The sequence below is a fragment of the Salmo salar genome, chromosome 01, assembly GCF_965601325.2.
Source record: "Salmo salar chromosome 01, fSalSal1, whole genome shotgun sequence".
Classification (NCBI taxonomy): Eukaryota; Metazoa; Chordata; class Actinopteri; order Salmoniformes; family Salmonidae; genus Salmo; species Salmo salar.
This window is the reverse complement of record NC_138291.1, coordinates 93,015,037-93,027,981: the sequence shown is the minus strand read 5'-3', so window position 1 is coordinate 93,027,981 and position 12,945 is coordinate 93,015,037. Positions and strand designations below refer to the sequence as shown.

The window sequence follows — 12,945 nt, the reverse complement described above, 5'->3', positions numbered from 1 at the left end:
CCAGGAGCCGAAAGGTTGCTAGATTGAATTTTCGAGCTGACAAGGTAAAAATCTGTTGTTCTGCCCCTGAATAAGGCAGTTAACCCACTGTTCCCCGGTAGGCCGTCATTGTAAATAAGAATTTGTTCTTAACTGACTTGCCTAGTTAAATAAAGGTTAAATAAAAAAATAAAAACATGAGACCAGATAGTAAACCTGCTCCCTCTCTCTCTCTCCCAGACACAGAACAGAGGTCAAAGGTTAAAAGAAGGGGCCCACATCAACCGCTCCCTCCTGGCTCTGGGTAACTGCATCAACGCCCTGAGTGAGAAACATGGTAACAAATATGTCAACTACAGGGACAGCAAGCTGACGCGCTTGCTGAAGGTACAGTACCCATAGTGGTTGGAGCGTTGAGCCAGTAACCGAAAGGTTTCTGGATCGAATCCCCGTGCTGACAAGGTAAAAATGTGTTGTTCTGCCCCTGAGCAAGACACTTAACTCACTGTTCCCCGGGCGCCGAAGACGTGGATGTCGATTATGGCAGCCCCCCACACTGCTCTGATTTAGAGGGGTTGGGTTAAATGCGGAAGACACATTTCAGTTGAATGCATTCAGTTGTACAACTGACTAGGTTTCCCCCTTTCCCATCTAAGACGTGCTGTATGATTACAATACACTATACTACCACCACACCATACCACACAACATTCATCATGAATGACCACACCATAGCACACCATACCACACCATATCACATCACACCACATCATGCCACACCACACAAAACAATACAGTACAGTACTTTTTGTTGTCCTTTTGCATCATTCAGAAGAATTATTTTGCATGCCACTTGCATTCATTCACTTCCTGTTCTGATGTGTTTGATTGACAGGACTCGTTGGGAGGCAACAGTCGCACAGTGATGATAGCCCACATTAGCCCCGCCTCCCTGGCCTTCGAGGAGTCTCGCAACACGCTGAGCTACGCTGACCGTGCCAAAAGTATCCGCACACGGGTGAGTAATACACAACACAACATTTCCCTCCTTCGCTGAGGTGTGGGACAACTGAGGTGTGGGACAAGCATTTTCAAATCAATCCATTTTCAAATCAATCAACCAATCAAATGTAATTTAAAAAGCCTTTTACATAAACACAGTTATCACAAAGTGCTTTACAGTAACCCACCCAAGACCCCCGAGATCAACTTAAAAGATTCCGTTATCTCTGCAGTATAACAGTTATAACAACACTGTCAATATTTGGCTCAATAGTTTGTCAGCTGGGTTCCTTCTTGCTGAATGTTTTCTACCACATCATGTTATTACAGTGTTATAAGACAGTTCTTTCTCTCCAGGTGAAGAGGAACCTGCTGAACGTGTCCTACCACATCGCTCAGTACACCAACATCATCTCTGACCTGCGCAGCGAGATCCAGCGGCTCAAGAAGAAGATCGCCGATCAGGCTGGACGTCAGCTCAACTCTGACCGAGCTGACATCCGCCATGTCCAGGGTAATGACCTTACCTTGACCTCTCTCATAGCTCCTTCACAGTGTCTGTCTGTCTGTCTGTCTGTCTGTCTGTCTGTCTGTCTGTCTGTCTGTCTGTCTGTCTGTCTGTCTGTCTGTCTGTCTGTCTGTCTGTCTGTCTGTCTGTCTGTCTGTCTGTCTGTCTGTCTGACAATAACACTCTCCTCTCCTGCCACCAATGTAGCGGAGGTGCAGGCCCACAGCACGCAGGCAAGCCGAGCAGAGATGGACCAGCTGAGGGAGCAGCTCCTAGAGGCCTTCAGGAGTCAGATGGAGATCAGGAGGAGCCTGATGGAGCTGGACAACAGCAACATGGAGATCCAGATGGACACCTCCAAACACCTGCTCACCATCGCAGAGTATGTGTCTTAGGACTGTCCCAAATGGCACTCTGTTCCCTGTACAGTGCACTACTTATGACCAGAGCCCTTAGGGCTCTATATAGGGAATAGGGTGCCATTTGGGACCTACAATAATCTCATAGCACTCCCGCTACACCTATAGCCTCTAGCTGTAGCAGTTTAATGACTGTGATAGTTAACAGAAATGTCTAAACAGCTGCTCACAATTCCGTGCATTGTTGTTCGTCCTGTAGTTGGGAGCAGGAGCGGAGTCGTCGTCGCAGGAAGTGGCGAGCGGACAGGAGGAAGGAGAGCTTCAGTAAGGAGGAGAGTGAGAAGGATTCTGACTGCCCTGAGTCTCCCCCAGACAGCACTGAGACCCAGGAAGTAGCCATGGCCAGAGAGAACGTGGTCACTCTCATTGCTGAACAGAACAAGATACGCGAACAGAAGGTAGGTTACTGTAGTCCCTTGCTGTCACCTTTAGGGGGGGCTACAGAATCACACAGTTTAGGCCACCTAGCTTAAACTAGGCATTGATAGCCTTGTTGTACAGTACTGGGTGGCTGGTGGTAGGAGATATTGGAGGACGGGCTCATGGCTGGATTGGACTGAATGGAACGATACCAAGCACATGGTTTCCATTTGTACAATAGGCCGACGTGTAGCATGATGAGGCCGTCATTGTAAATAAGAATTTGTTCTTAACTGACTTGCTTAGTTAAATAAAGGTTAAATCAATTTAGAAAAAATATTTAAATACTATGGTGAGGATTCCTATGGAGCCCTGCCTGCTGTTTGTCCTCCTGTCTTGTAGGCGTTGCTGGAGCGCTGCTTCGTGGAGCTGCGGGAGCGGGCCAGGCGCCTGGAGGAGCTGCTCCCTTGCAGGGTGAGCTCTGAAGAGCAGAGGGAGGTGCTGGGCCTCCTCTGTAAGGTCCACGAGCTGGAGATTGAGAATGCCGAGATGCAGTCCCACGCACTGCTCAAAGACAACGTGATCCGGCAGAAGAACTTTGTGGTGCAGCGCTTCGAGCAGCACCGCCACCTCTGTGACGAGCTCATCCAGCAGCAGAGACGGTTTATTGACGGTATGTCCAAACAATGCTTTCTTTTTTTACTACACTAGCTATAGACTGCAGACTTGATTGAACGTGTAATAATTCAATATTGGTTATGTAGGTGTTGTACTGTATGTTTAGTGTTGTATTATGACAGCTATTCTAACATGGATTGTGTTGTGTTATAGTGTGAATAGTATTCTAACATGTGTTGTAGTGTGAATAGTATTCCAACCTGTATTGTGTTATAGTGTGAATAGTATTCTAACCTGTGTTGTAGTGTGAATAGTATTCCAACCTGTATTGTGTTGTGTTGTAATGTGAATAGTATTCTAACATCGATTGTGTTGTGGTGTAGTGTGAATAGTATTCTAACATGGATTGTGTTGTGGTGTAGTGTGAATAGTATTCTAACCTATATTGTGTTGTGGTGTAGTGTGAATAGTATTTTTAACATGGATTGTGTTGTGTTGTGTTGTAGTGTGAATAGTATTCTAACCTGTGTTGTAGTGTGAATAGTATTCTAACCTGTATTGTGTTGTGTTGTAATGTGAATAGTATTCTAACATGGATTGTGTTGTGTTGTAGTGTGAATAGTATTCTAACCTGTGTTGTAGTGTGAATAGTATTCTAACCTGTATTGTGTTGTGTTGTAGTGTGAATAGTATTTTAACCTGTATTGTGTTGTGTTGTGAATAGTATTCTAACATGTGTTGTAGTGTGAATAGTATTCTAACCTGTATTGTGTTGTGTTGTAGTGTGAATAGTATTCTAACCTGTGTTGTAGTGTGAATAGTATTCTAACCTGTATTGTAGTGTGAATAGTATTCTAACCTGTGTTGTAGTGTGAATAGTATTCTAACCTGTATTGTAGTGTGAATAGTATTCTAACCTGTGTTGTAGTGTGAATAGTATTCTAACCTGTGTTGTAGTGTGAATAGTATTCTAACATGTGTTATAGTGTGAATAGTATTCTAACCTGTATTGTGTTGTAGTGTGAGTAGTATTCTAACCTGTATTATGTTATGTTGTAGTGTGAATAGTATTCTGACCTGTATTGTGTTGTGTTGTAGTGTGAATAGTATTCTAACCTGTGTTGTAGTGTGAATAGTATTCTAACCTGTGTTGTAGTGTGAATAGTATTCTAACCTGTATTGTAGTGTGAATAGTATTCTAACCTGTGTTGTAGTGTGAATAGTATTCTAACCTGTATTGTGTTGTAGTGTGAGTAGTATTCTAACCTGTATTATGTTATGTTGTAGTGTGAATAGTATTCTGACCTGTATTGTGTTGTGTTATAGTGTGAATAGTATTCTGACCTGTGTTGTAGTGTGAATAGTATTCTAACCTGTATTGTGTTGTAGTGTGAATAGTATTCTAACCTGTATTATGTTATGTTGTAGTGTGAATAGTATTCTAACCTGTATTGTGTTGTTGCAGACCACAGACTCCTGGTGCCCCCCCACCTTCAGGAGCTGTATTGGATGTACATGAGAGAGCTGGATGAGAGGAACCTGGACAGATCCCTGGACAAGGTCAGCGGGAGCACACTCAAGGTAGACAACAGAGAACGTGATTGAGATTGAAATCGAGATCAAGTACAGAGACACACAATTCCGACATATAAACATATCCTTCTCCCTGTACCATATGCTGTCTCCAGGAGGGCTCCCTGCCCAAGATCACTCTGCCCAGCCGAAGTCTTGACCCGTTGCAGGACTTGGACTCAGACCAGGAGAGCATTCGCACCATGGGCTCGGAGACCAGGCATGGCCAGGCCAAGACCCGCAGACACACCCTGCCACCCATCCTACCTGAACCTGAAGGGTAAGAGGACGGAGGGAGGGAGAGTGAGAGGGAGGGAGAGTGAGAGGGTGCGAGAGGGTGGGAGAGTGGGGATGGGAGAGTGAGTGAAAGAGTGAGAGGGTGGGGTTTGGTTTAGGAAGAAGAAACCCTCCATCTTATCCTTTCTAGGAAGGACATTAGTTTAACTGACGATCTTTCTCTCTGTCGATCTTTCTCCCTCTCTTGTGCTGTCTCTCTCTCTCCCTCCCTAACTCCCTCCCTCCCTCTCCCTCTCACAGAGACAACAACCATGTGTTTAAGAGCAGTCCCCATGCCAGACAGATTAAACGTTCTACTGTGTTGACCCCTCCTCCCATCCACATCAACAGCCAGGGGAACAGAGAGGTGAGAATACAGTACCATCCACATCAACGGCCAGGGGAACAGAGAGGTGAGAACACAGTACCATCCACATCAACGGCCAGGGGAACGGAGAGGTGAGAACACAGTACCATCCACATCAACGGCCAGGGGAAAAGAGAGGTGAGAACACAGTACCATCCACATCAACGGCCAGGGGAACAGAGAGGTGAGAACACAGTACCATCCACATCAACGGCCAGGGGAACAGAGAGGTGAGAACACAGTACCATCCACATCAACGGCCAGGGGAACAGAGAGGTGAGAACACAGTACCATCCACATCAACGGCCAGGGGAACAGAGAGGTGAGAACACAGTACCATCTACATCAACGGCCAGGGGAACAGAGAGGTGAGAACACAGTACCATCCACATCAACGGCCAGGGGAACAGAGAGGTGAGAATACAGTACCATCCACATCAACGGCCAGGGGAACAGAGAGGTGAGAACACAGTACCATCCACATCAACGGCCAGGGGAACAGAGAGGTGAGAACACAGTACCATCCACATCAACGGCCAGGGGAACGGAGAGGTGAGAACACAGTACCATCCACATCAACGGCCAGGGGAACAGAGAGGTGAGAACACAGTACCATCCACACTGTGGATATCAACTAGGCCTGATGCAGCTCCTGCCATTACACCTGTGGAGACAACATAGTAATGGAGGGTACAGCCATATCAGGGCTAGATTTCTACCAGGTTTCATATCTGCATACTCCCCTATGAGAGTGTGAGTATAATGCCACATGTCCCTTCTCTTCTGTCCTCTCCAGCTGCAGCCATTGGCCCTAGAGACAACTCTGAACTACAGCCACCTCAGCCACAGTGTCAGCAGTCACCTGGACTCCTCCCCTGAGAGCAGCGAGACGGGCCAGGACGTCCCCCTCACACGAAAGGGTAAGAGACCTCCAGGGGCAACAGCAGACAGGAGCGATACAGGATAGGGAGAACTGCACGGACCACAAATTCATGGATTACAGAATATAGCCAGGGACGATTGGGGACAATAAGGTTTACATTTTATTATCTTATCTTAGGTCAGGATGTTGGTGTACTAGATGAGATCATAGTAGAGCCTCTGTCAAATGTCTCCTTTGATTCTACACCTGCATTGCTTGCTGTTTGGGGTTTTAGGCTGGGTTTCTGTACAGAACTTTGAGATATCAGCTGATGTAAGAAGGGCTTTATAAATACATTTGATTTGATTGATTTGATTCAACAGAGAGGCAGCAGATCCTCAAAGGGGTTCACAACATTGCATTGAAGGCTGCTCGCCGCCGCTCCAAAGCCCTGGAAGTGGACACCCTGCGGCTGCCCCCTCCTCCCTCCCCCCTGGACACCAAGAAGCACAAGAGCAGCCTGTCTTTGAGTGAGGCGCCCCCTAGGGGCCTGGCCCTGCTCCGCGGCCGGCAGCCCAGCCCCGAGCCCCGCCACGACACCTCAGATGAAAACTTATCCAGCAGCACGGGGGAGGGGCCTGTCTCCCAGTGCACCTGGACACGCCCACGTAATCGCCAGCCGGCCTCCAAGAACCCAAACCTCTCCCTCCGCGAGCAGGACTTCGAGGCTCGCTGCCGGAAGAGACGCTCCCGCTCGTTCGAGGTCACAGGTCAAGCAGTGAGTAGTGTTCATTATCTAGCTCCCTGAGTAGTATGTAATGATTCGGGACTGTATGTTAGTGGAGTCATCAGCAGCTGTGATTGATCGATTTGACAGTTACATAGACATAATGAAGTGGCTCCAGTACATAGCCTACAGGATATCAGCCTTAACACACTACCCCTGGCCTCCCCCTGCTCAGCTGTATCAGTCTAAGACAACGGCAGCCCAGCGTACACGACCGTTGGACAGCACGTCAGACCCCCACCTCCACATCAACGGGCAGCCCCAGGCCCCCCTCTTACGTCCCCAGCACAGGGGGGTCCCTTCTCTCACCAAAGTCCGGCTGCCACACAACAACCACCAAACAGGTCAGCCTCCTTTTACCCACACCTCTACATTAAAAATAATATTACTGCATGCAGCCATGGTGGGGTTCAAGCCTTATGGCGCCCACTGCACTACCATCAGGACAAATTGGATTCATTGCCCTTGGATATCTCCTCACAGTGTAGCTAATTAAATATATCAACACACAGTTCTTAAACAGGGCTCTGTATACAGTTTTTGACTCATGCTTTTTACAGGCCCCATCACAGTGTCCTCCCCAGTCCACCTGAGCAACCTGAAGCGTGTGTCTCAGCTGCGCCAGCCCATGCTCTACACCACGGGCACCGGAGGTCAGCGCACCCGCAGGCACTGAGGGCCTAAAGGCCTACTTCTCCAGGGTCATGTTCATTAGGGCATAGAATGGAAAAAATTTTTGCAATGGAAAACAAAAATTATTCCAGCTAGCCCCTTCCTGTTTTCTTCAGTTTGGTGCCTAATGATCATGACCCAGGGTTTTCTTACACATGACTTCCCAACACCAGCACTACCCTGACCAGCTGACCCTCAGAATGTTGACTGGACTAGATGGACTGGACTGGAGAAAGCTGGACCTCCAATCTCCACCTTCATGCTCCTGATTGACCCACAGCCCAGTCTAACCCTGGGGCCTTGAGCCCCCTTATGTCCTCTGGACCGTGACCTCTGACCTGTGACTTCCACACTGGCTGTACATTGAACCCAGAGACCTAGCTTTTCCTCGTGCTGATCACTAGTAGGGTGGATGATGCCCCAAGACCTCACCATCACAGACGCCAAAGATCTTCTGTCTGTAACTTTTACTCTTCTGTCTGTGACTTAAATGGTGCCCAAGTTCTATATAGTGCACTACTTTTGACCTGGCCCTGGACAAACGTAGTACACTATATAGGGAATAGGGTCCCATTTCAGACACAGACTGGGACTGTTTTCTCTGCTCCTCGTTTCCTTGCTCAAGTGGTCCTGCGAGTGTCCGTCCAGTGGCCACCACTAACCACTACTATGGACCTGTACACACTCCGGTTCTGCAGATGAACGGTTGTGATACTTAAGAGTTTTTCTGCATACCAATAATTACAAAAGCCTTGTGGACACACTGCATAATAGTTGTTTCTTCTCTCTTCTTTATGAACACATTTTATAAGTAAATATATTCTTTCTACAGCTTATCAGTTCCCTCTGTTGTTGATGCTTATTATTCATTATGGTTGAACTAAAAGATTACATGGAACAAAAATGTCATTCAATTGGAAACAATGAAATATATATGTAAAATTAAATTAAACAATAATGAATGTTGATGCTAATAGTATGTACAATGTATAAGTATGTTTCCATATGATAACAATAGCCTAATATATTCTATTTGCTGTAAACTATTGTCTTTTAACTGTTTCACTCAATTCATTCTAATTGACTTAATAATTATGACACACCCCTCACTATTGTCATTGGTTGCACTAATTCCACTGTTTGTCTACATAACCTGGTTCAAGCATTCATGACATCACCCTGAAGAAGGCACAGTGATGCAGAAACGTAAAATAAATAAATTACTGGGAGTTTAATATATAGTGCCTTCGGAAAGTTTTCAGACCCCTTGACTTTTCCCACATTTTGTTAGGTTACAGCCTTATTCTAAAATTGATTAAATTGTTTTTTTCCCCCTCATCAATCTACAGACAATACCCCATAATCACAAAGGAAAAACAGGTTCATTGGGTATGATGCTATAAGCTTGGCACATCTGCATTTGGGGACTTTCTCCCATTCTTCTCTGCAGATCCTCTCAAGCTCTGTCAGGTTGGATTGGGAGCTGCGCTGCACAGCTATATTCAGGTCTCTCCAGAGATGTTCGATTGGGTTCAAGTCCGGGCTCTGGCTGGGCCACTCAAGGACATTCAGAGACCCAAAGCCACTCCTGCATTGTCTTGGCTGTGTGCTTAGGGTCGTTGTCCTCTTCGCCCCAGTCTGAGGTCCTGAGCACTCTGGAGCAGGTTTTCATCAAGGATCTCTCTGTACTTTGCTCTGTTCATCTTTGCCTCGATCCTGACTTGTCTCCCAGTCCCTGCCGCTGAGAAACATCTCCACAGCATGATGCTGCCACCACTATGCTTCACCGTAGGGATGGTGCCAGGTTTCCGCCAGACGTGATGCTTGGCATTCAGGCCAAAGAGTTTAATCTTGGTTTCATCAGACCAGAGAATCTTGTTTCTCATGGTCTGAGAGTCTATTGGTGCCTTTTGGCAAACTCCAAGCAGGCTGTCATGTGCCTTTTACTGAGGAGTGGCTTCCGTCTGGCCACTCTACCATAAAGGCCTGATTGGTGGAGTGCTGCAGAGATGGTTGTCCTTCTGGAAGGTTCTCCCATCTCCACAGAGGAACTGTGGAGCTCTGACAGAGTAACCATCAGGTTCTTGGTCACCTCCCTGACAAAGGCCTTTCTTCCCCGATTATTCAGTTTGGCCGGGCAGCCAGCTCTAGGAAGAATCTTGGTTGTTCCAAACTTCTTCCATTTAAGAATGAAGGCCACTGTGTTCTTGGGGACCTTCAATGCTGCAGAAATGTTTTGGTACCCTTCCCCAGATCTGTGCCTCGACACAATCCTGTCTCAGAGCTCTATGGACAATTCCTTCAACCTCATGGCCTGGTTTTTGCTCTGACATGCACTGTCAACTGTGGGACCTTACATAGACAGGTGTGTGCCTTTCTAAATCATGTCCAATCAATTGAATTTACCAGAGGTGGACTCCAATCAAGTTGTAGGAACATCTCAAGGATGAGCAATAGAAGCAGGATGCACCTGAGCTCAATTTCGAGTCTCATAGCAAAGGATCTGAATACTTATGTAAATAAGTTATTCCTGTTTTAGAGATTTTATAAATGTTCTAACATTTCTGAACACCTGTTTTCACTTTGTCATTATGGGATATTGTGTGTAGGTTGATGAGGATTTTTTATATATATATATAACATTTTAGAACAAGGCTATAATGTAACAACATTGTTTTAAAGTCAAGGGGTCTGAATACTTTTTGAATGCACTGTATCTATGCAGTCATTTTACTCCTACCTACATGTACAAATTACCCTGACTAACCTGTACCACCTCACATTGACTCGGTACCGGTAGCCCCTGTATATAGCCTTGTTATTGTTATGTAATTTTGTGCTACTTTTTATTTTATTTTTGACTTTAGTTTATTTAGTATATGGGGGGGCCCAGGACCGAGTTTGGGAAACGCTGCCATAAACAATCCATCTGTACAGTCACAACATGAGCACACCACTTAACTGCATCGCTACAAAGGGAACTCGGTAGACAGGACACACTCCACAAAGTGTTTTTGAGAAGTTTTATTTTGAAAGGTAAACAAGTTATTCAACAGTACTGGTGTGATCCATAATAGGTGTCTAGACATGAACATGGGCCTATGTCCTAGAGTCATTCGGCTGTCATAGGTATAGATTACATGTCAGCATATTGTTTTCATAAGAGTGGAAGTGCTGAATGTACCTGCTATGATTGGATTAGTTTACCTCACATTGGCAGGCAGGCAGCAGGCTTACTAGCAGGCTGTGTTCTAACACATGCAGCAGTCGTGTGTGTACTTGTGCATGCACTAGCTAATTGTAAGGGGTTTTATAGTGCCGTTGTCTTGGGTCAACGGGAATGTATTTCCACTAGTGGAGGCGGCTGAGGGGAGGACGTTTCATAATAATGGCTGGAACGGGGTTAACGGAATGGCGATATCACTCCACTACTTCTGCTGCAGCCATTACTACGAGCCCGTCCTCCCCAATTTAACCTGTAGTTTCCACATAAAGACGCCAACACAAACATGCGTGACTTTGTAGGCTATTAACTTTTGTTTGTTGACATTTATCAAAGAAAGAAAATCAATTAGCTTAGCTGTCCAATGAAAATATTTAGGCTACAGAAATAAATCATTTTATTACAGAAATAAATCATTTTATTGAACATTAAATCAGAATGAGCAAAATACCTAGAAACGTAATAACAAAGTCATGATCAAATCTTTCCTGCACGTTTCACTGCTTAACTTCATTATACAACTACACATTACTTTTCGATCTCTGTTCTTTCTCGTCCCTCCTGCTCAGTGCATTGTGAAACACGTGCAGTCCAAATTACATAATCCAAACATCAAGAGCTGCGGTTTGAGCAGCCAAACCACAGAAATAGTGCCCCTAACAATTTCAGGGATTGGTCCATATGCAACCAATCACAAAAATCACAAACACTCTTCAGATTAGTGGGCGTGGCCTCCAGGGTTTGGAGATCTGTCATGAGTGAGAAAGCTTGTCCGTCTGTTCCTGAGCCGTAGAAAAATCCTATTGACACTGAATCCTATTTCCATAATTTGCAATGTATGTTTTTGACATTCTTAGAATTGTTTGAAATACAATTGACATTTTACATTGTGAGAATTATATTTTTGATCAGTTGTTGTTCCGTATGCAATATATGTACAATGAGACCTATTAGAGTTTTTTGAAGGTTTTCCTGTGCCTGAGACACAGACAGACACACACTCACACTCACACACACACACACACACACACACCACACACACACACACACACACACACACACACACACACACACACACACACACACACACACACACACACACACACACACCACCATCTCTTAGCATGGCTTGACCTCAATGGCCTGACTTGCTGAGGCATCTTGAACTTAAGTCTAGAAATGAAAACAAATACTATTAAAATAGGAAAATGGGCACACATGAGTAATGGCAATTTATGAATGACTGAATGTTTCCATTTTTAAGAAAACAATATATGAGCTGTCCCTATATGAGCAGTTGACAGTATTAATAGAAGCCAGTAGTAATTTCATTCTCCTGACCCATGGCCCAGTGATTTGTGTCTATCCTAGATGTGTCCCTTCAAATAATATGTACCAAGGAAAAGTTAGACGCTGAGAGAGAGAGAGAGCTTTATCAACCTACTTCCATCTCTATCATGCTCCGTCCACAACAAGAAATGTGTTTTCTCGAATGCATACATCCATCATTAACAGTTTTTTCTGCACTTGAATATCTTATTCTGAGTAGAAAAAAGAATGGATACTGTTCAAATTCTGAATCTCAAAATAATGGCACCCCCTGCACAGTATCCAAGACCAAACAACTAGGCCATGCAAGGTTCATGGATTCATTTGGCCTTTTTCCTGCTCCTATACTAAACAATCCTGTATATCTAGGGTATTTTGGTCTATTCAGCCCCAGACGAGTGGCTGTGTCACAGGATTACTGAGAGTGCAGGACAGGATTTATCCCTGATGTAACTTGTCTATCTCTATCTGTTTGTTTATTGTGTGTGTGCATGCGTGTGTGTTCGTACGTATATTCGTATGTCCTTGCTAGCCTGTCTTTTTGCTTTCTGTTGTTGTCCTCTCTGCTGATTTGGCCTCAAATTCAGGTCACAGTATATACCTTAGCCACTGTGACATCATGGCATTAGGGACAGATTTAAGAAACCCGAAAATCCTAACCTAATTAGGGGAAACCACATACTGTAACGCCTTAGATCAGTGTCTAAGGAAATGGCACCCTATTCCCTAGTGCACTACTTTTGACCAGGGCCCATAGGTCTCTGGTCAAGTGTAGTGCACAATATAGGGAATAGGGTGCCATTTGGGACATATATAGGCCTTATGTCAACTTCAACCTACTCTGTATGGGGTGGTGACCTACTGACCTACTGTGCCTTGTTTGTTTGTACATCACTTCGTTTTTAGATGAGTGTGATTGCCTAGCATTCTAGCTATACATTCTAAAATATGTTTTGTCCTTAACTCTTAGA

At 45.1% G+C, this 12,945-nt stretch overlaps 1 protein-coding gene across 1 annotated transcript in view; it reads left to right on the top strand.

Moving 5' to 3' along the window:
- LOC106610207 (kinesin-like protein KIF19) overlaps positions 1-8,465 on the top strand; it is a 96,949-nt gene extending 88,484 nt beyond the window's left edge. The window contains exons 7-19 of the mRNA XM_014209412.3: positions 220-366; positions 875-997; positions 1,339-1,495; positions 1,697-1,871; positions 2,108-2,306; positions 2,671-2,941; positions 4,352-4,467; positions 4,575-4,738; positions 4,996-5,101; positions 5,898-6,021; positions 6,347-6,741; positions 6,926-7,094; positions 7,311-8,465. Coding sequence (XP_014064887.3) covers positions 220-366; positions 875-997; positions 1,339-1,495; positions 1,697-1,871; positions 2,108-2,306; positions 2,671-2,941; positions 4,352-4,467; positions 4,575-4,738; positions 4,996-5,101; positions 5,898-6,021; positions 6,347-6,741; positions 6,926-7,094; positions 7,311-7,426 — 2,262 coding nt within the window. The 3' untranslated portion in view covers positions 7,427-8,465. The remainder of the gene's footprint in view (positions 1-219; positions 367-874; positions 998-1,338; positions 1,496-1,696; positions 1,872-2,107; positions 2,307-2,670; positions 2,942-4,351; positions 4,468-4,574; positions 4,739-4,995; positions 5,102-5,897; positions 6,022-6,346; positions 6,742-6,925; positions 7,095-7,310) is intronic.
- The last annotated feature ends 4,480 nt before the right edge of the window (positions 8,466-12,945 follow it).